At 44.7% G+C, this 23,140-nt stretch overlaps 1 protein-coding gene across 7 annotated transcripts in view; it reads left to right on the plus strand.

The window, feature by feature from the left end:
• Positions 1-20,058, plus strand: part of LOC139265726 (phosphorylase b kinase regulatory subunit alpha, skeletal muscle isoform-like) — a 259,565-nt gene extending 239,507 nt beyond the window's left edge. For all 7 annotated transcript variants that reach the window (XM_070883020.1, XM_070883021.1, XM_070883022.1 and 4 more), the window contains 2 exons: positions 17,074-17,274; positions 18,503-20,058. In XM_070883020.1, coding sequence (XP_070739121.1) covers positions 17,074-17,274; positions 18,503-18,676 — 375 coding nt within the window. In that variant the 3' untranslated portion in view covers positions 18,677-20,058. The remainder of the gene's footprint in view (positions 1-17,073; positions 17,275-18,502) is intronic.
• The last annotated feature ends 3,082 nt before the right edge of the window (positions 20,059-23,140 follow it).

A 23,140-nucleotide genomic window follows, 5' to 3' on the forward strand; every position in this document is an offset into this window, starting at 1 on the left:
TGAGCCCTGTGGAACCCCACTGGAAACAGCCTTCCAGTCACAAAAACACCCATCAACCTTTACCCTTCTCTTCCTGCCTCTGAACCAATTTTGGATCCAACTTGCCACTTTGCCCTGGATCCCATGGACTTTTACTTTCGTGACCAGTCTGCCATCTGTGACCTTATCAAAAGCCTTGCTAAAATCCATATATAATACATCAAACGCACCACCCTCATCAACCCTCCTTGTTACCTCCTTCAAAAAATTCAATCAAGTTAGTCAGACACGACCTTCCCTTACAAACCCATGCTGACTGTCCTTGATTAACCAGTGTCTTTCTAAATGAAGATTTATCCTGTCCCTCAGAATTTTCTCCAATAATTTTCCCACCACCGAAATTAGGCTGACTGGTCTGTAATTACTCAGTCTATTCCTTTCTCCCTTTTTAAACAAAGGTACTACGTTAGCAGTCCTCCAGTCCTCTGGCACCACACTTGCAGCCAGAGAGGATTGGAAAATGATGATCAGAGCCTCTGCAATTTCCTCTTGCTTCTCTTAACAGCCTGGGATACATTTCCTCTGGGCCTGGGGATTTATCCACTTTCAAAGCTGCTAAACCCCTTAATACTTCCTCTCTCACTATGTTTATTTCTTTTAATATTTCACACTCCTCCTCCCTGATTGGGATGTCTGCATCGCCCCTCTATTTTGTGAAAACAGACACAAAGTATTCATTAAGAACCTACCCATGTCTTCCGCCTCTACACACACATTACCTTTATGGTTTCTAATAGGCCCTACTCTTTTGTTAGTTATCCTTTTGCTCTTCATGTATTTATAAAACATCTTTGGGTTGCCCTTGATTTTACTTGCCAAAATGTTTTCATGCTTTCTTTTTGCTTTCCTAATTTCCTTTTTAATTTCACCCCTGTTAATTAACTGAATTTAAATTACCCAGCTGCCATGATAGGATTTTAACTCACGTCTCTGGCTCATTAGTCCAGGCCTCTGGATTACTAGTGCAGTAACATAACCACTATGCTGCCGTTCCCTATAAGTCCCTGTTTATTGTGCTTTTCCCTCAATTCAACCTGATTGATTATCTAACTTGCCATAGATCGGGCAATAAGCCTGGAACTTTCATAGAAACATAGAAAATAGGTGCAGGAGCAGGCCATTCGGCCCTTCTAGCCTGCACCGCCATTCAATGAGTTCATGGCTGAACATGCAACTTCAGTACCCCATTCCTGCTTTCTCGCCATACCCCTTGATCCCCCTAGTAGTAAGGACTTCATCTAACTCCTTTTTGAATATAGTTAGTGAATTGGCCTCAACAACTTTCTGTGGTAGAGAATTCCACAGGTTCACCACTCTCTGGGTGAAGAAGTTTCTCCTCATCTCGGTCCTAAATGGCTTACCCCTTATCCTTAGACTGTGACCCCTGGTTCTGGACTTCCCCAACATTGGGAACATTCTTCCTGCATCTAACCTGTCTAAACCCGTCAGAATTTTAAACGTTTCTATGAGGTCCCCTCTCATTCTTCTGAACTCCAGTGAATACAAGCCCAGTTGATCCAGTCTTTCTTGATAGGTCAGTCCCGCCATCCCGGGAATCAGTCTGGTGAACCTTCGCTGCACTCCCTCAATAGCAAGAATGTCCTTCCTCAAGTTAGGGGACCAAAACTGTACACAATACTCCAGGTGTGGCCTCACCAAGGCCCTGTACAACTGTAGTAACACCTCCCTGCCCCTGTACTCAAATCCCCTCGCTATGAAGGCCAACGTGCCATTTGCTTTCTTAACCGCCTGCTGTACCTGCATGCCAACCTTCAATGACTGCTGTACCATGACACCCAGGTCTCGTTGCACCCTCCCCTTTTCCTAATCTGTCACCATTCAGATAATAGTCTGTCTCTCTGTTTTTACCACCAAAGTGGATAACCTCACATTTATCCACATTATACTTTATCTACCATGCATTTGCCATGGTCAGTATGGCTCAGGTAATCACTTGATAAACTTGCTGAATCACTGGGGGAACTTTGTTCCAGTAGTGCTGCATTAGGTTTAAAGTATAAAACTTAAAACATGTAACTATGCCACTTGTTGTTTTATTTATTCCTCATTTTCCTAGTCTCCCCATAAAACAGGAATTGCCCAGTGACCCAACTTGAGAAATCATGAAAAACTTGTTGAAATATTTTCAATGTAAATCATGCTAGGTTATGCGAGTTGCCAGTTGAAGCACAATACTTAGAAGGAAATAGAAATTCATGTTGCAGGCTTAATAGCATGTGTCTCTACGGAACAGCAGTTTAATGCTAATGCACATGCTTCATTAATCATGACTCTTTGGAGCATGGGAGACTGTTGAACAAGAGGTTGAACACTAAAGTGTTATATTTAAAACAACGTTTTGGATCAGGGAAATCCTATTCAACCCTTTAAACTATTTCACATGACAGTCCATGTACATTTTGGTCCATTAAGAAAGCAGAACAACCCTTTCAATCTCCTGAGGGTCACAGGATAAAGCTTTACAACATTTTTTCCATGACCCACATAGGTGATTAAATGAAACTCTAGGGTGTTAATCCAATCTTAACAAATTACATTATTCAACTGTGACAATTTGCATTCAACTGTGACTGCATACTAATAATTTGACATTGTTTGGCACAAAGGAGTGGAAATTCGATTTGAGGCTAATTAAGGCGCTAATGGGAGTGAGACGGTAAATTTTGCGCCGGGAAATAGTTTGCGTCTGCAGCCACAAAATTCATCAGCTGGGCCGAGAGTGTGGAGCGGAGCGCTAAGGGAGGCATTCCACACCTCTCTTATTGCACTAGGTCGGCTGAGCAACTGAAAATCCCGAGCCTGCCTCGGAGCGCCCCAAAAGAGGCTTCCCTGTGGAAAAAAAATCGTCAAAAAAAACACCAAAAACATTCACAATATCTTACTCACTCTCCATAAACATAAAACGCAAAAATAAAAACAATAAAAAACAATAAAATAAAAACAATCACACTTACCTGATGAATTCATTCCTTTCTTCCTGGTTTTTTTCAGGCGGCCTCACTAGGATGCACTATGGGGCGCTACAGGGTCAGCGGCAAACAAAAATCCTTGCGATATCGAAACCGGGGGCGTGCACACTGGCTCGACGTCCCCAGGCGCTACTGGTCAGCGCCACCGGCACCAGCACACTGAATGTGCTGCGCGCTGCAAATGACGGCGCTCGGAGCTTCCGAACCCCTTTAACATCCCTGTTCCGACCCTTTCCAGAAACGCTGATCTAACGAATTTCCACCCCAATGAGTCTACAACTACTCAGTGAAGGTCAATATTTTTTGCATGTATTCATAGGCTCTTGGACTCATTTCTACTCTGAACGCCTCTCCTACTCTGCACAATTTATGATTGTACCCAGCTGTAAGGGATTATTTTTCTTTATGTATCGAACTTATAAAATCTGGTCCATGTTGCATTTTCATGCATGTTTTCATTTCTCCTAAACACAGGACTATGTTATAAAACTTTCACTAAATATAAAAGAAGCAACTTGTATGTTAAAATCATCTAGCTTTCTGACTTTGTAATTTGATTTATAATCATAGAATGATACAGCACAGAAGAAGGCCATGTGCCTGTGCCATCTCTTTGAAAGAGCTATCCAATTAGTCCCACTCCACTGCTCTTTCCCCATAGCCGTGCACATTGTGTACATTTGCCCCCCTCAAGTATTTATCCAATTCCCTTTTGAAAGTTATTATTGAATCTGCTTCCACCACACTTTCAGGCAGTGCATTCCAGATCATAACCATTTTCTGTGTAAAAAAAATGTTTTCTCATGTCACCTCGAGTTCTTTTGCCAATTACCTTAAATTTGTGTCTTCTGGTTACCGACTTGTCTGTCACTGGAAACAGTTGCTCCTTATTTACTCTTATCAAAATGCTTCATGATTTTCAACATCTAGAATCATGGAATGGTTACAGCACTATGGTTAATAGTTAATCTAACTATTCCAGATCATAACCATTCGCTACGTAAAAAAGATTTTCCTCAAGTCGCCTTTGGTTCTTTTGCCAATCACCTTAAATCTCTGTCTTCTGGTTCTCAACCCTTCTGCCAATGGGAACAATTTCTCTCTATCTATTCTGTCTAGACCCATCATGATTTTGAATACCTCTATCAAATCTCCTCTCAACCTTCTCTGCTCAAAGGAGAACAATCCCAACTTCACTCGTCTATCTACATAACTGAAGTCCCTCATTCCTGTAAACATTCTCGTAAATCTTTTCTGCACCCTCTCTAAGGCCTTCACATCCTTCCTAAAGTGTGGTGCCCAGAATTGGATACAATACTTCAGTTGCGGCAAAACCAATGTTTTATAAAGGTTCATCATAACTTGCTTACTTTTGTACTCTGCCTCTGTTTATGAAGCTCAATATACCGTATGCTTTTTTAAAACTGCTTTCTAAACCTGCCCTGCCACCTTCAACAATATGTGCATATATACATCCAGGTCTCTCTGTTCATGCACCCCCCCTTAAAGATTGTACCCTTTAGTTTATATTGTCTCTCTCGTTCTTCCAACCAAAATATAATCATTTTGCACTTATCTGCGTTCAATTTCATCTGCCACATGTCCATCCTGGGATGGGGGGATTGTCCGATGAAGAGAAATCGCGTAGACTAGGCCTATATTCTCTAGAGTTTAGAAGAATGAGAGCTGATCTCAGTGAAACATACAAAATTCTTACAGGGCTTGATAGGGTAGATGCAGGGAGGATGTTTCCTCTGGCTGAAGAGTCTAGAACCAGGGGTCACAGTCTCAGAATAGGGGATCGGCCATTTAGGATTGAGATGAGAAACTTCTTCACTCAGAGGATGGTGAATCTCAGGAATTCTCTACCCCAGAGGGCTGTGGAGGCTCAGTTTTTGAGTATATTCAAGACAGAGATCGATAGATTTTTGGATATTAAGGGAATCGAGGGATATGGGGATAGTGCAGGAAAGTGGAGTTGAGATAGAAGATCAGCCATGATGTCATTAAATGGTGGAGTAGGCTCGAGGGGCCGAATGGCCTACTCTTGCTCCTAATTCTTATGTTTTTATTTCACCAGCCTATCTATGTGTCCTTGAAGTCTATCACTAACCTCCTCACTGTTTTCTATACTTCCAAGTTTTATGTCCTCTGCAAATTTTGGAATTGTGCCCTGAACTCCCAATTCCAAGTCATTAATATATATCAGGAAAAGCAGTAGTCCGAATACCGACCCCTGGGGAACACCACTGTATACCTTCCTCCAGTCTGAAAAACAACCGTTCACCTGTTTCATGTCACTTAGCCAATTTCATATCCACTGTCCTTTTTATTCTATGATCTTCAACTTTGCTGGCAAGCCTATTATGTGGTACTTTATCAAAAGCCTTTTGGAAATCCATTTACATGTCAACTGCATTGCCATCATCAACCCTCTCTGTTACCTCATCTAAAAAAAAGTCTAGCGAATCTCACCTTAACCTTCTCTGCCCTAAGGAGAACAATCCCAGCTTGTCTAGCCTATCCACATAACCGAAGACCTGCATCATTGGTACCAATCTAGTAGATCTTCTCTGCACTCTCTTGGAGGCCTTGACATCCTTCCTCGTGTGATGCCCAGAATTGACCGCAGTACTTCAGTTGGGGCCTAATCAGTGTTTTATAAAGTTTTAGCATAACTTTCTTTCTTTGCACTCTATGCCTCTATTTATAAAGCCAAGGGGATCACGTATGCCTTTTTTAAAACAGCCTTCTCAACTTGTCCTGCCAGCTTCAAAGACTTGTCTACAAACACCCCCAAGTGTGTCTCTTCCTGCACACCATTTATAATTGTACCATTTAGTTTATGTTTTCTCTCCTCATTCTTTCTACCAAAATGAATCACTTCACACTTCTCATAGAATCTTAGAGAACTGAAGAAGGCCATTCAGCCCATCGTGCCTGTGCCATCTCTTTGAAAGAGCTGCCCAATTTTGTCCCACACCCCAGCTTTCTCCCCATAACCCTGCAAATTAGTCTTCTTCAAGTACATATCCAATTGTCTTTTGAAATTTCCTATTAAAACTGCTTCCTCCACCCTTTCAGGTAATGCATTCCAGAACCTAACAACCCTCTGCGAGAAACAAATTCTCCTCATGTCCACTCTAGTTCTTTTGTCAATTATTTTAAGTCTATGACCTCTGGTTCCTGAGGAACCACTTGCCAGTGGAAACTGTTTTCCCCCTACTCAAAAGCCCTCATCATTTTGAATAGTTCTGTTAGGTCTCCCCTTAACCTTCTCTGCTCTAAGGAGAACAGTTCCAGCTTCTCCAATCTCTGCTCATATCTAAAGTCTCTCATCCCTAGTAAATCTCATCTGTACCCTCTCCAAGGCCTTGACATCCATCCTGAAGTATGGTGCACAGAATTGTACACAATACTCCAGCTGAGACCTAACCAATAATTGATAAAAGTTTAGCATGACTTGTTTTTGAATTCAATGCCTCTATTTACAAAGTCAAGTATCCCATAGGCTTTCTTATCCGCCTTATCAACTTGCCCTACCACCTGCAAAGATTTGTGAATATGTAGCCCCCAGTTTCCTCTGCTCTTCCCGTCAAAATAGTACCATTTAGATTAGATTAGATTAGACTGCCTCTCCATGTTGTTCCTCCCAAAATGCATCACTTCACACTTAGCTGCATTAAATTGCATCTGCCATGAGTCTGCAAACTTCAAAATTGTACTCCCTATATCCAAGTCCAGGTCATTTATATATAACAAGGAAAGCAATGGTCCGCATACACAGTGGGGGACCCCACTGCATAGTTCTCTGTTAAATTCCATCTGCCATGTGTCTGCCCATTCTACCAGTCTGTCCTTCTGGTCTGTTACAATCTTCCTCATTGTTTACAACATTTCCGAGTTTTGTATCATCTGCAAATTTTAAAATTATGCCCTATCTTCCCAAGTCCAAATCAAAATATATATCAAAAATACTACGTACCTAATATCGACCCCTGGGGGGACACCATTGCATACTTCGCCCCACTCTGGAAAAACAGCTGTTCACCACTACTCTCTGCTTTCTGTCCCTTGGCCAATTTTGTATCCATGCAGTCACTGCCCCTTTAATCCTAAGGGCTACAATTTTACAAACAAGTTTGTTATGTGGTACTTCATGAAACGTCTTTTGAAAGTTCATATACATAACATCAACCGCACTACCCTCATCAACTCTTTCTGTTACTTCATCAAAGAACTCAATCAAGTTAGTCAAACACAATTTGCCTTTAACAAATCCCATGTTTTAACAATGTGTTTATTTATCCATATTTTTCCAGTGTCAATTCATTTTTTCTGAATTATTGTCACTAGTTTCCCCATATTAGGCTGACTGGCTTGTTTTTGCCGGATTTATCCTTCTCCCCTTTCCTCCAGTCGTCTGTACCATTCCCATATCTAAAGAGTTTGGAGGGTTGTGGCCAGTGTCATGTATGTTTGTAGCCACCAGATGGTGTAATTGTTGGAGGCCACTGAGCAGCACGCACATGGTGCTGCTCTGGTATAAAAGGCCAGCCATTTTGTGAGTCAGGCACTTTGGGCCATAATAAAGCAGAAGCAAGGTTGTACCTTGTTCAGTTTGTACCTTTATTGCATACATAACATTCGGCAACGAGAATACAAGAACCTTTGTTTGCAAAATGAGCACGATTGGATTTTTAGAGCGATTCGTGAAGGGAGAAGATTGGGTAGACTTTGTGAGGCATTTGAACCACTACTTCATGGCCAACAAAATGAAGGGGGTCGATGATGCAGATTGGCGCCGGGCCGTGTTCCTCACTGTGTGCGATTCAAAGATCTACGGTCTGATAAAGAATCTACTCATGCCTAGTGATCCAAAAGAGAAAACATACGAGGAGTTGTGTACATTGGTACGGGAGCACCTCAAGCCAGACGATGGCATCATCATCTCGAGATACAGGTTTTATACACACATTCGATCGGAGGGCCGGAGCGCGGCGTAATTCGTTGCTGACCTGAGACGTCCAGCGGGACCGTGCAAGTTCGGGACGGTGTTGGCAGACATGCTGCGGGATTTCTTTGTTATCGGTATCAACCACGAGGTGATCCTGCGCAAACTTCTGACGGTGGAGGACTTGGATTTAAAAAGGCCCATCCAGATCGCTCAATCATGTATCCAGATCGCTCAATCACAGACAGGAGTTTAAAGCAAATATTGGTGAAGAACCAAACCTCGGCAAGTACTGTAAATGCGACTGATTTGCCGTTCGGCAGAGTGGCACATGACAGGGCCTATCCGGCTACGTTCACGAAACCTGTGGCTGCCAGCGGGAATGTATCCATCTTCTCCGTGTTGGCATTGTGGGGGAAATCATCGCCATCAGCAGTGCCGATTTAAGCAATATAGTTGCAAAGGCTGTCTGAGAGTGGGGCATCTCCAGCGCAAGTGTCCGCAGATGAGCAAGCGAGCTGCGACACACCACGTGGAGGATGAGAGTCAGCCTAGCTGGATCTGGATACGCAATCCGTGATGCCAGAGGAGGAAGTATATGGACTATACTCCTTCATAACCAAGAGTAAACCAATTTTGATTAATGTGAAGTTTAACGAGATACCGGTATCGATGGAACTGGACATAGGGTCGATCAATCGATCATGAACGACAGGGCATTTAATAAGCTGTGGGATGCTAAGACTGTGAGGCCCAGGCTGAGCCCTGTTAACGCCAAGCTGCGCACGTACACCAAAGGTCTAATAAAGGTGATAGGCAGTGCACAAATTATCGTGTCGTATATCGGTGCGGTTCACGAGTTACCACTGTGGATTGTTCCAGGCAATGGCCCAACGCTGCTCGGCTGGAGCTGGTTGGAGAAAATCAGATGCGACTGGAACGACATAAAGGCGTTGTCGTCTGAGGAAGATACATGTGCCCAAGTATTGAGCAAGTTCCCCTCGCTGTTCGAACCAGGTATCGGCAACTTCACGGGAGCCAAGGTGCAGATCCATGTGGACTCGGATGCAAGACCCGTCTATCATAAAGCTCGGGCAGTGCCTTATATGATGAAGGGAGAAGGTCGAAATTGAACTGGACAGACTCCAGCGTGAAGGGATCATATCACCGGTCAAATTTAATGAATGGGCCAGCCCCATTGTTCCCCTGCTGAAAAGTGATGGCACAATGAGAATCTGTGGAGACTACAAGGCTACGATCAACAGAGTTTCGAAACAAGATCAGTACCCGTTACCGAAGGCTGATGACTTGTTTGCGACACTAGCCGGAGAGAAGTCGTTCACATTACTGGACTTGACATCGGCCTATATGACGCAGGAGTTGGTAGAGACGTCGAAGAGACTTATGTGCATTAACATGTACAAAGGACTGTTTATTTACCACAGGTGCCCATTTGGAATTCGCTCGGCTGCAGCAATATTTCAGAGGAATATGGAAAGTCTACTGCAGTCCGTTCCCAGAACCATCGTGGTCCAAGATGACATCCTGATCACCGGTCGTGACTCCAAGGAACATCTGAACAACCTGGAAGAGGTTCTACTGCATTTGGACAGAGTGGGACTCAGACTTAAGCGCTCGAAGTGCGTCTTCATGACACCGGAGGTTGAATTCCTTGGGAGGAAAATCGTCGCTGATGGCATCAGACCTACTGACGTGAAAACCAAAGCCATCAAGAATGCACCCAAGCCGCAGAATGTGACGGAGCTGCGTTCGTTCCTGGGTCTACTCAATTACTTTGGTAACTTCCTACCTAAATTGAGCACCTTACTTGAATGACTGCACATGCTATTGAGAGAAGGCAACAACTGGGTGTGGGGCACATCGCAAGACAGCTTTCGAGAAAGCTACCAATCTACTTTGCTCGAACAAGCTGCTGGTACATTATGACCCATGTAAACGTTTAGTTTTGGCCTGTAACGCATCGTCATATGGAATTGGTTGCATGTTACAACAAGCCAATGAGTCAGGGAAACTTTATCCAAAAGTTTGTCTAAAGCAGAAAGAGCCTACAGTATGGTAGAGAAAGAAGCTTTGGCATGTGTGTACAATGTTAAAAAGATGCATCAATACCTGTTCGGTCTCAGGTTTGAAATAGAGACCGATCACAAGCTGCTCATTTTGTTCTTTTCCGAGAGCAAAGGTATCAATACCAACGCTTCATCCCGCATACAAAGGTGGGCATTGACATTATCTGCCTATGATTATGTCATTCGCCACAGATCTGGCACAGAGAATTGTGCCGATGCTTTGAGCCAGTTGCCGTTGCCACACCGGAGGTGGAAACGTCACAACGATCAGATTTAATGTTAATCATGGATGCTTTTGAGAGTGAAGGTACCCCTGTCACGGCTCAACAAGTTAAGACCTGGACCAACCAGTATTGTGTTCCTAACACAGATGAGACTGCACACATGGAGGTTAAAGTAACAGTAACCTCAGTCTTTATTAAGACACTCCAGAGCCTTAGGGGCCAGCTTATATACAGTGCTCCCAAGGGATGCTGGGATCCCTTGGGACTTCAGGGGATGCACTCCCTAGTGGCAGAACATGGGAGTGAATGCTTTACAGATACACAACATCACTCCCCCCGCCCCCCCTCCCAAAGTCAAAGTGAAAACTATTTACAAGGTGAGGCGGTCGGGAGCCTTTCTTTACCTGGTGGACAGCCTCGGTACAAATGTCTGTTCTGGTGTGTTGGCTGTACCCTCGCTGGGCTGGCGTGTTGTTGGCCCTGTAGGGCTGCTGGGTGAGCCTGGCTTTGCTGGGCTGTTGCGCATGATGGGTTCGATTTCCTGATCCGGGGTGGTGTCGTTAATCCTTTGGGTGTGTGTTGTGGGCTCAAAAAAGGTGGTGTCTGCTGTGGGTTGTTCAGGGCAGCCTGTGAACCGCAACCTCGTTTGGTCCAGGTGCTTTCTGCAAATTTGTCCATTGTCTAGTTTGACTACAAACACCCTACTCCCTTCTTTAGCTATCACCGTGCCCGCGATCCACTTGGGACCATGTCCATAGTTTAGCACATACACAAGGTCATTCAGATCAATTTCCCGTGACACAGTGGCACGACCATCATTTACATTTTGTTGCTGCCACCTGCTCTCTACCTGATCATGCAGGTTGGGGTGAAGCAGCGAGAGTCTGGTTTTAAGTGTCTTTTTCATGAGTAGCTCAGCCGGAGGCACCCCTGTGAGCGAGTGGGGTCTCGTACGGTAACTGAGCAGTACTCAGGGCAGGCGGGTTTGGAGTGAGCCTTCTGTGACTCGTTTAAGGCTCTGTTTGATTGTTTGTACTGCCCGCTCTACCTGCCCATTGGAGGCTGGTTTAAACGGGGCCGAGATGACATGTTTGATCCCATTGCGGGTCATGAATTCTTTAAATTCAGCGCTGGTGAAATATGGCCCGTTGTCACTGACCAGTATGTCAGGCAGGCCGTGGGTGGCAAACATGGCTCTCAGGCTTTCAGTGGTGGTGGTGCTTCCCGACATTATTTCACATTCAATCAATTTTGAAAAAGCATCCACCACCACCAGGAACATTTTACCGAGAAACGGGCCCGCATGGTCGACATGGATCCTCGACCATGGTCTGGAGGGCCAGGACCCCAAACTTAGTGGTGGTGCCTCTCTGGGCATGTTGCTCAACTGAGCACACACGCTGCATTGCCGTACACAGGACTATAAGTCAGAGTCGATACCGGGCCACCACACGTGGGATCTGGCTATCGCTTTCATCATTACTATACCCGGGTGTGTGCTGAGGGGATCAGAGATGAATGTCTCCCTGCCCTTTTTGGGTAGCACTACGCAGTTACCCCACAGTAGGCAGTGTGCCTGAATGGACAGCTCGTCCTTTCACCGCTGGAACGATTAGCTCTTGCATTTCAACGGGGATGCTGGCCCAGCTCCCATTCAGTGCACAGTTTTTTTACTAGGGACAGCAGAGGATCTTGGCTGGTCCAAATCCTAATCTGGCGGGCTGTGACAGGTGATTTATCATTTTCAAACGCTTCCATGACCATCAACAAGTCTGCAGGCTGCGCCACCAGCAACAAGTTTGCAGGTTGCGCCATTTCCACCCCCGTGGTGGGCAATGGTAGCCGACTGAGAGCATCCGCATAGTTCTCGGTGCCTGGCCTGTGGCGGATGGTATAGTTATATGCTGATAGCGCAAGTGCCCATCTTTGTATGTGGGCTGAGGCATTAGTATTTATCCCCTTGTTTTCAGCAAACAGGGATATGAGAGGCCTGTGATCGGTTTCCAGCTCAAATTTGAGGCCGAACAGGTACTGATGCATTTTCTTTACCCCGAACACACACGCGAATGCCTCTTTCTCAATCATGCTGTAGGCCCTCTCAGCCTTAGACAAGCTCCTGGAGGCATAGGCGACAGGTTGCAACTTCTCCTCAACGTTAGCTTGTTGTAATACACAACCGACTCCGTACGACGACGCGTCACATGCTAGCACACGTCTTTTACACGGGTTATACAATACAAGCAGCTTGTTGGAGTAAAAAATGTTTCTGGCTTTCTCAAAAGCAATTACTTGTTTTTTTCCCCCATACTCAGTTCTCACCTTTACGCAATAACACATGTAGGGGCTCTAAGAGGGTGCTTAATCCCAGTAGGAAGTTACCAAAATAGTTGAGGAGTCCCAGAAACGACCGCAGCTTCATGATGCTCTGTGGCCTGGGCGCGTTCCTGATAGCCTGTCTTGACGTCTGTGGTCCAAATGCCGTCCGCCGCGATCTTTCTCCCCAAAAACTCCACTTCTGTTGCCATGAAGACGCATTTCGACCTCTTCAGCCGCAGCCCTACGCGATCCAGTCACTGGAGGACCTCCTTCAGGTTTTGTAGGTGCTTGACGGTGTCCTGACCCATGACCAATATGTCATCCTGAAAGACCACTGTGCATGGTACTGTCTTGAGTAAGGCTCTCCATGTTTCTCTGGAAGATCGCTGCAGCCGACCGAATTCCAAACGGGCATCTGTTGTAGATGAACAGTCCCTTGTGCGTGTTGATGCAGGTGAGGCCCTTCGAAGACGACTCCAGCTCCTGCGTCATGTAGGCCAAAGTCAGGTCGAGCTTGGTGAACGTCTTGCCTCCTGCCAGAGTCACAAGTAGGTCATCTGCCTTAGGTAGCGGGTATTGGTCCTGTGGCGAGAAACGATTAATAGTTACTTTATAATCGCCGCAAATCCTGACCGTGCCATCATTTTTGAGTACTGGAACAATCGGGCTGGTCCACTCACTGAATTCCACTGGGGAGATGATGTCCTCGTGTTGCAGCCTGTCCAGCTCGATTTCCACTCTCTCCCTCATCATGTGAGGTACCGCTCGTGCCTTGTGGTGAATGGGTCGTGCCTCTGGGACCAAATGGATCCGCACCTTCGCCCCAGAAAAGTTTCCAATGCCTGGCTCAAAAAGGGAAGGAAATTTGGTCAGAACCTGGGTACATGTGGCCTCATCGACATGTGATAGTGCTCGGATGTCATCCCAGTTCCAGCAGATTTTGCCCAGCCAGCTCCTTCCAAGTAGTGTGAGGCCATCGCCCGGGATAATCCAGAGTGGCAGTTTGTGCACCGTGCCCTCGTAGATGACCTTGACCATGGCGGTGCCCAGGACAGTGATGAGCTCTTTGGTGTACGTTCTCAGTTTCGTGTGGATGGGGCTCAGGGCTGGTCTGAATGCCTTGTTGCACCACAGTCTCTCAAGCATCTTTTTACTCATGATGGATTGGCTAGCGCCAGTGTCCAGTTCCATGGCTACGGGTAAGCCATTCAATTTTACATTTAGCATTATAGGTGGACATTTCATCGAAAATGTGTGCAACCCGTTTACTTCAGCATTTGCCTCCTCTCTCTGAGGCTCGAAATTGCTTTGATCCACCATGGACCGATTTTCCTCTGCCATGTAGTGGTTAGCAGGTTTTGCAGAGCTGCAAGCTCGTTGGAGGTGCCCCATTGTTCCACAGCTCTTGCAAACATGCCTTTTGAAACAGCATGAATAGGCTGAATGGAAGTCTCCACAACGCCAACAAGGTGTGAATTGCCTTGCATTCATCCTTTGTTGGGGACACTGAGTCATCTGGGTCACCTGAGGCCTGCTGGCAGTTGCAGACTCGTTTCTGCCCTGTACATTTCTGCTCGCAAACACGGTTCCGGTTTATGGACATTGCTAGCACTTATGTGCTGAGAGGTTTGTTTGGTGTTATCATTGGTGGACATCAACACCTGTGCTGTCGCAATGGCCTTACTGAGGGTCGGTGTCTCTACAGTCAAAAGTTTTCATAGGATGGTCTCGTGGCCAATGTCCAGTTCAAAAAAGTCTCTGAACATTTGCTCCAGGTAGCCATCAAACTCACATTGTCCTGCAAGTCGTCTTAGCTCAGCGATGTAGCTTGCCACTTCCTGACTTTCAAATCGCTGGCACGTGTAGAACCGATACTTCGCCATCAGCACGCTCTCCCTCGGGTTAAGATGCTCCCGAACCAGTGTATACAGCTCCTCATACGACTTATCTGTGGGTTTCACCGGAGCCAGAAGATTCTTCATGCGACTGTAGGTTGATGTCCCGCAGACCGTGAGGAGGACCGCTCTCCTTTTTGCAGCGCTTCCTTCTCCGTCCAGCTCATTGGTTACAAAGTACTGGTCTAGCCATTCGACCTAGGCTTCCCAGTCCTCACCCTCCGAGAACTTCTCCAGGATGCCCACAGTTTGCTGCATCTTAGCAATGGATTCATATACTCGTCGCCAGTTATTGTGTTCCTAACACAGATGAGACTGTACACAGGGAGGTTAAAGTAACAGTGACCTCAGTCTTTATTAAGACACTCCAGAGACAGGAACAGGCCTTAGGGGCCGGCTTATACACAGTGCTCCCAAGGAATGCTGGGATCCCTTGGGACTTCAGGGGATGCACTCCCTGGTGGTGGAACATGGGAGTGCATGGATTACAGATACACAACAGCCAGGACCCGATATTATCGGTGGTAAAGAGTTGCATCCTCAAAGGGGATTGGTCTGCCATACCTAAGCAAATGTGCGAGGAGTCCAAACCGTACATTCGTCGCAAGGATGAACAGTCTATTCAAGCAGATTGCTTATTGTGGGGCAATCGAATTATAATGCCTAGGAAAGGGGGAGAGAGAAGTTTGTGCGTGAGTTACATAGGACACATCCTGGTATAGTGATGATGAAGGCCATCGCCAGGTCCCACATATGGTGGCCAGGAATTGATTCTGAGCTGGAAGCATGCGTGCATCAGTGCAACACCTGCATGCGAGTCAGCAAAGCACCAGCGGAATCGCTGCTGAGGCTGTGGTCATGGCTTCCAAACCTTGGTCCAGAATCCATGTAGATTTTGCAGGTCCCTTCCTGGGCAAGATGTTTTTAATGGTGGTGGATGTTTATTCGAAGTGGATAGTATGCATAATCATGTCATCCAGTACGTCCATGGCAATCTCAATGTCTTGTTCACGACACATGGTCTGCCTGACATAGTGGTGAGCGACAATGCGTTGTGCTTCACCAGTCAGGAGTTTCAGGAGTTTGTAAAACTCAACGGCATAAAACATGTAAGGTCAGCACCAGTCAAGCCTGCGTCCAACGGGCAAGCAGAACGTGCAGTACAAATTATCAAGCAAAGCATGAGGAGAGTAACCCAAGGATCACTGCAGACCCGCTTGTCTTGCATACTGCTGAGTTACAGGACAAGACCCCACACACTCACAGGAGTCTCGCCTGCTGAACTCATGATGAAAAGAGGTCTTAAGACCAAGTTATATCTTGTACACCCAGATTTAAGTAATCATGTTGAATACAGAAGACAGAGTCAACAAGGGTACCACGGTCGCGCAACTGTGTCACGCGAGATTTCTGTTAATGATCCTGTATATGTGTTGAATTATGGTCAGGGTCCCAAATGGATCGCTGGTACGGTAATGGCCAATGAGGGCAACAGAGTGTTTGTTATTAAGCTCAAGAATGGGCAAACTTGCAGGAAACACATGGATCAAACAAAGCTGAGGCACACAGACGAGCCAGAGCAGTCGGACGAAGAAACCGTCGACGACCAACCAACCTACCAGCAGCCTTCAGTGGACTCCAGGGTCATCAGTAAACCCAGAATTTCCATCACGGACTTGTTCAATAAAAATGGACTTGCAATTCCTGACATGGCCACTGCCGCCCCAACAAGTCAGCCATCCAACCACCAACCACAACAGGCTCCGCACATTCATGCCGGAATCGAACTGAGACAGCCAACCCGGGAGCGTAAAGCACCAGACCGTCTCAACCTATGAAAGACTGATAATTTCTCAGAGGAGGGTATTGTCATGTATGTACATGCTATTTGTAGCCACCAGATGGTGTCATTGTTGGAGGCACTGAGCAGCGCGCACATGGTGCTGCTCTGGTATAAAAGGCCAGCCATTTTATGAGTCAGGCACATTGGGCTGTAATAAAGCAGAACAAGGTTGTACCTTGTTCAGTTAAACAGTTCTCAGTTTGTACCTTTATTGCATCCATAATAGCCAGACCTTCTGCAATTTCTACCCTTACTTCCCTCAGCAACCTAGGATGCATCCCAGCTGAACCTGGTAACTTTTCTACTGTGCTGTGCTGCTAACCTTTTAAGTACCTCTTTATCTATTTTTATCGTATCCAATTATCTACTACCTCCTTTACTGTGATACTAGTTCTAGTGAAGACAGATGCAAAGTACTTATTTAGTACCTCAACCATACCCTCTGCCTCCACAAGATCTCTTTCTTGGTCCCTAATCGGTCCACCATTCCTTTAACTACCCTTTTACTATTTATATGTTTATAAAATACTTTGGGTTCCCTTTTATGTTACTCCCTAATCCATTCTCATACATTCTCTTTGCCCCTCTTACTTCCTTTTTCAGTTCTCCTCAGTACTTTATGCATTCATCTTGATTCTCTACTGTATTATGAAGCTGAAATTTCTTATAGATATTTAGATGAACATCTTGATTTACTTGACCTGCATTTTCTTTTTTCTTTCTAGATGACTCCTGGGGAAATAAAGTTTTCTGTTCAGGTGGAGACTTTCCTAAACTGTGTGCCACAGCCAGAGTATCGACAACTTCTTGTGGAGACAATCCTTGTCATCACCATGCTGGCAGATGTAGATGTACAAAGTATTGGTGGAATAATTCACATTGAACGCATTGCACATATGGCAAATAACTTATTTATTGAGGATCAGGTAAATTTGGATTGTTCATACTTATCAGAGTTCCATTTTTTTTTTCTTTCCTGTTCCTATCCCTTTTACCCTGGTCAAAATGTTTGGACGGAGGAGAAGGTAATCTCCAGAAGCTAGTTTGTATCCAGTTTGTGGTGTCCTTACACCTTACAATAGAATCACACAAGGCATGTACTGCAGACAAAGTCACTACGTGACCTGAACCTTTATTCCCAGGACCAAGAAGTGCTGACCCTGCGTGGGACCTCCCTTTATATACCTGGATGACCAGGTGAGGAGTGTCTCCCACAAGTTCACCCCCTGTGGTCAAGGTGTGCATTACTCAGGTGTATACAGTGTACAGTGTTGTTACATAAGGGTTACAGTTATGTGAAGGTTACAAACATGACACAGTTATTGGAATTGCCCTGAGGTGCCTGTTCTCTTCTCCATCAACCCTCCAATGCCTCTGGAAACTTGTCAAACAGAGAATTGTGGTGAATAGCGCAATATGTTGGAGAACCTGTGCTTTCTGTTGTTCTGCCCATCTCTGGATTCATCATGAACCTGAACTCTAATTGCAGTTGTTGTAGTTAATGAGCTGGATTTTCGGGTCCTTTGCACTCCAGGTTTTGCGGGGTTTTGACCCGGTGCAGCGAGAAATGGGGCAGTAATATCTTCTGTGCCCTGTCGCGATCCTCCAGTCTCGTTTTGCAGCGGCGCTTAAAAGCACTGCCGGGAAGAGCTGCACTGGGTGTGCAACGCCTCTTGTTGTGACACTGGCAGTAGTTTGGACTCGCACCCGAAACGCGCCCCACAATGACCGCCAGGGAAAACAGCGGTCTAGCCCTGTCGGCGGCAGTGAGGTAGATAAACTGCAAAGAAGGTAAGTTCTGGTGTTTATTTTATTTTTTTGTAGCGATTTGTCTTGTGGTGTGGGCAATGTTTTTGGAATGTTTTTGTGATTTTTTTTTTTCCTCCTCCCAAGGCCTCTCTTGGAGCGCTCCTGGCCCCGCACTTTAGTTTGTGAGGTTCCCATTTTTGCGCCACGAAAGTTGTTCAGCGCCTCCCTTTGCGCTGCGCCCAGGGCCCAGATGGCAAAAACTTCTCCACGCAGCGCAAATGTTACCTGGGCGGTAACTTTCCCGCCTGGCCTCCGTTTTCGCTCCGAAAATGGCAAAACAGAACATCCAGCCCATTATCTTTATAAAGATGTAGCACTAATTGTATTTCTCACTTCTTTTATCAGACAGCCCTGGGTGCTGACGATGTCATGCTGGAGAAGGATTCTGCCACTGGGATTTGCAAGTTGCTATATGACAGTGCCCCAAGTGGTCGCTTTGGCACCATGACCTATCTTTTGAAGGCTGCAGCCATTCACATGGAAGAATTCTTACCAGGCAGCGGATGCTTTATGCAGTAAACTGATTCTCAAATTTATTTACGCAATATAAATCAAGAGACTGAACACCAAGTTGCCATTTGCAAGAGTGACAATGTGCAACATTGAAATTCGCAGTTGCCATACACTAGTAATCCAGAAACTGTGAAGTCCCTGTTGAGTCACTTATAGTTGCCAAGAAGAAATGACTGTGAATGAAATCCTTAAATCAATTAAATCTTCCACTTAAACAGAAAGGAAGCATGACCTTGTGTATTTTTCTGTATGCTCTTGTTAAGCATGGACTGTTTTGTTTCAGTAGAAATTGGAGAAGATCTGGGATATTTTTATATAAATCTTTTTAGTGCATCAGCAAAATTGCATAATTAAATAAGGCAAAACTTTATGCATGGCTACAAGCCTGCTATTTATTTCAGACTGTTGGGCTTGAAAGTCACCTATTTGCAGCTAAGAGGTGAAGTATCTAGCCCTGTATAAACTCCTTAAAACAACACCAGTACTAAAAATACTGTAGTACAGGATACTTGATGAGAAAACGACTTATTTTCCATGCAAACAATCTTAATTTATAACAGTAGATTAACAGGTTCAATGGTGCATTTTAGCACCTCTTTCCACCAGCTTAATGTCTCTTGTGTTGCATGACATCTAGCACTCACATTAAGATTACACAATTCTCATTCGCTTAATGAAACTAAGCCTCAGAAACGGATAAATAAAAAATATAAAGAGTATTTCTCCTCATCCCAAAACAAAACTGTAGACATCCAGGATCTTAGATTTTTATCACCTTTTATTTAAAAAAAAAGAAATTTACACTTTGACATTTGACAGTAATGATCAAGGTAATATTACTGTCTTATTTTGAGTAATAATCTATAAGAAACTTAGTTTTAAAAGTTAAGTACATTTTTAAAATCATAAAGGAGAGAAATCTTTGTCCATTTTGGTAATATGCTGCTTTTTTGGCAACCTGCTTAACAATTTACTTGTAGTTGACCTGCTTAACATATTAATGTGCCTTTATCTTTATTCTACAAGGGTAGTCAAGTCTGATGAACTTTAGAATGATGTGCAATTATAATCATTATGCTGCTCATTTAACAGGAATGTCATATGTGTAATGCAACAAATGTAGAGACTGGTACTTTAAGGTTTAAGTGAACATTGTGGGGAAGGGGTAGAAAGTAACTGGGTAACTGAGAGTGTGAGCTTACTGTTTTAGATGATGCTTATGAAGATGTTATAATCAAAAGATCACTAGTATTGCCTTGAAAACTGCATCAGATCCCAGTAAGAAGACATCAGTTATTCGTCACTTGGTTCAACATTTTAATACCATCTTCACCAAAATATCTAAACTGTTTTGTTCATAAAAACTTTTATTAAAACTATGAACTCAATATGAAGTTGTTTAAATAATTGTTTGTGTCATGCTAATACTTTGAATATGTTTTATTGTATCTGAATAATTATTTGTGTATGCATGCACATAATGTATTTCTGTTGTTTTTCAGTTGTGTGTTGCCTCCCAAATCCATGCCCAACTTTCCCACAACTCCTTGCTTGAACCTTTCCAATCATTTTTGCAGCACTGCCACAACACTGATAGGGCCCTAATCACAGTCACAAGTGACATTCTCTGTGACTGTGACCATGGTACACTAGCCCTCCTCATCTTTTTTGGCCTTTGACATGGTTGACCACATCACCCTCCCCTAACGTCTCTCCTCTGTTGTCCAGCTGTGTGGGACTGTCCTCACCTGGTTTCACTCTTGCCTATCCAGTTGTAGCCTGAGAATCCCCTGCAATGGCTTTTCTTTCCAGTCCCACACCATTACTTCTGGAGACCCGCAAGGATATATTGTTGGCCCTCGCCTATTTCTCATCTACATATAGCCACTTCAAGACATCATCAGAAGACATGACGTCAGGTTCCACTTTCTGGGCATCACGCCTCAGTAAGGATATATTGCCCTTGGAGGGGGTGCTGCGCAGATCTACCAGAATGATACCTGGGGTTACATTATGAGGACAGTTGCAGAGAGTAGGCTTGTATTCCCTTGAGTATAGAAGATTAAGGGGTGATATGATTGAGGTGTGATAGGGTAGATAGAGAGAAACAATTTTCTCTGGTGGGGGAGTCCAGAACAAGGGGTCGTAACTTTAAAATTAGAGCTAGGCTGTTCAGGGATGATGACAGGTTCTTCAAACAAAGGGTAATGGAAATCTGGAACTCTTTCCCCCACTTCATTCCCCCGCCGCTAAAAAAAAAAAGCTGTTCAGGCTAGTTCAATTGAAAATTTCAAAACAAAGAGCCTTATAGCTAGGAATCGTTTTCAGCTCTCTCTGAACCTTTTCCAAGGCCACTTCTCATCCACCATGTGAGGGGACCAAAACTGGGCGCAGTATTCCAGATGCAATTTAACCAGTGATCTGTATAGTGACAGAATAGGGTCCTTTGATTAGTACTGTGATTCTGTTAATACAACACAATACCCTGTTAACCTTAGCTACAGCTTCTCTGTATTGATTATGAATCTTTAGTGATCTATGCACAATAACACCTAAATCTTTTTCTCTCTCAATTGCTTTCAGTATTATTCCCTGTAAATGATGAGCATATTCTGTGTTGGTCTTACCAACATGTCTGACACTACATTTATCTAGTAAATGCCATTTGCCATTATATGGCCCATTTGCTGAGCACATCTAAATCTCTTTCCATTAGATTTCACTCCTCTATAATCTTAACCCTTGCACAGATTTTAGTATCATTTTCAAACTCACTGACCATACTACCAACACCACTATCCAAATTGTTATGGATGCAACAAAGGTACAAACTGAGTACTGCTGAACTGAACAAGGTAAAACCACCTTCTGCTTTATTTCTGCCCAAATTGCCTGACACACAAAATGGCTGGCCTTTTATACCAGAGCAGCACCATGTGCGCACTGCTCAGTGGCCTCCAACAATGACACCATCTGGTGGCTACAAACAGCATGTACATACATGACAATACCCTCCCCTGAGATCTTATCACAGTCTTTCACAGGTTGAGACGGTCTGGTGCTTTACGCTCCCAGGTTGACTGTCTCAGTTCAATTCCGGCCTTGGGTGAATGTGCGGAGTCTGTTATGGCTGGTGGCTGGATGGCTGACTTGTTGGGGGTGGCAATGGCCTTGTCAGGAATTGCAAGTCCATTTTTATTGAACAAGTCCGTGATTGAAATTCCGGGTTCACTGATGACCCTTGACTCCACTGAAGGCTGTTGGTAGGTTGGTTGGTCATCGACGGTTTCTTCGTCCGACTGCTCTGGCTCATCTGTGTGCCTCAGCTTTGTTTGATCCATGTGTTTCCTGCAAGTTTGCCCATTCTTGAGCTTAATAACAAATACTCTGTTGCCCTCCTTGGTCATGACTGTACTAGTGATCCATTTGGGACCCTGACCATAATTCAACACACATACAGGATCATTAACAGAAATATCATGTGACACAGTTGCGCAATCGTGGTACCCTTATTGACTCTGTCTTCTGTATTCAACATGATTACTTAAATCTGGGTGTACAAGAGATAACTTGGTCTTAAGACCTCTTTTCATCATAAGTTCAGCAGGCGAAACCCCTGTGAGTGTGTGGGATCTTGTCCTGTAACTCAGTGATATGCAAGACAAGCGGGTCTGCAGTAACCCTTGGGTTACTCTCCTCATGCTTTGCTTGATAATTTGTACTGCACATTCTGCTTGCCCATTGGACGCAGGCTTGACTGGTGCTGACCTTGCATGTTTTATGCCGTTAAGTTTTACAAACTCCTGACTGGTGAAGCTATGAGTCCAGCGTTCAAAGCTATGAGTAGAAATCCCAAGAGACGACATAGCATGGAAGAACAACAGCAGGACAAGGAGATGTTAAGAGTTACACGTCATCAGGAGCACGAGGTTAACGGACAGCGATTCGGAAAGCATCAAAATCCACATAGATGTTGCGGGATTCAAGATACGAATGGAAATTGACACGGGTGCATCCGTGAATGCAGTACCGGAGTCACTATATCGCGACAAATTGCGTGATTTCCAACTGGAGAAATCCAAGATAGAGCTGCGAGGCTACTCAGGAGAGAAAATTCCTGTGGTAAGGCGTATTACCGTACCGGTGAAATATAAAGATCAATTTCAGAACTTGCCTCTAATAGTAGTGAAAGGAGACAAGTCTGCCTTACTAGGAAGAAATTGGTTGAGCTCACTGAAGCTGGATTGGAGTAAGATTTTCTGTGTGGAAGCGCGATTTTCATCAACGGATGAGGTTATCAAGAAGTATCCGAAGGTGTTCTGCGAAACGGGCAGTCCGATCCAAGGCTTCAAGGCGAGTGTCAGGGTACAGAAGGACGCTAGATCGGTTTACTACAAGCCATGTTCCATACCATATGCACTCAAGGAGAAAGTTGAGCAAGAACTCAAAAGACTAGAGACTGAGAACATT

Source organism: Pristiophorus japonicus, chromosome 6, assembly GCF_044704955.1.
Source record: "Pristiophorus japonicus isolate sPriJap1 chromosome 6, sPriJap1.hap1, whole genome shotgun sequence".
Classification (NCBI taxonomy): Eukaryota; Metazoa; Chordata; class Chondrichthyes; family Pristiophoridae; genus Pristiophorus; species Pristiophorus japonicus.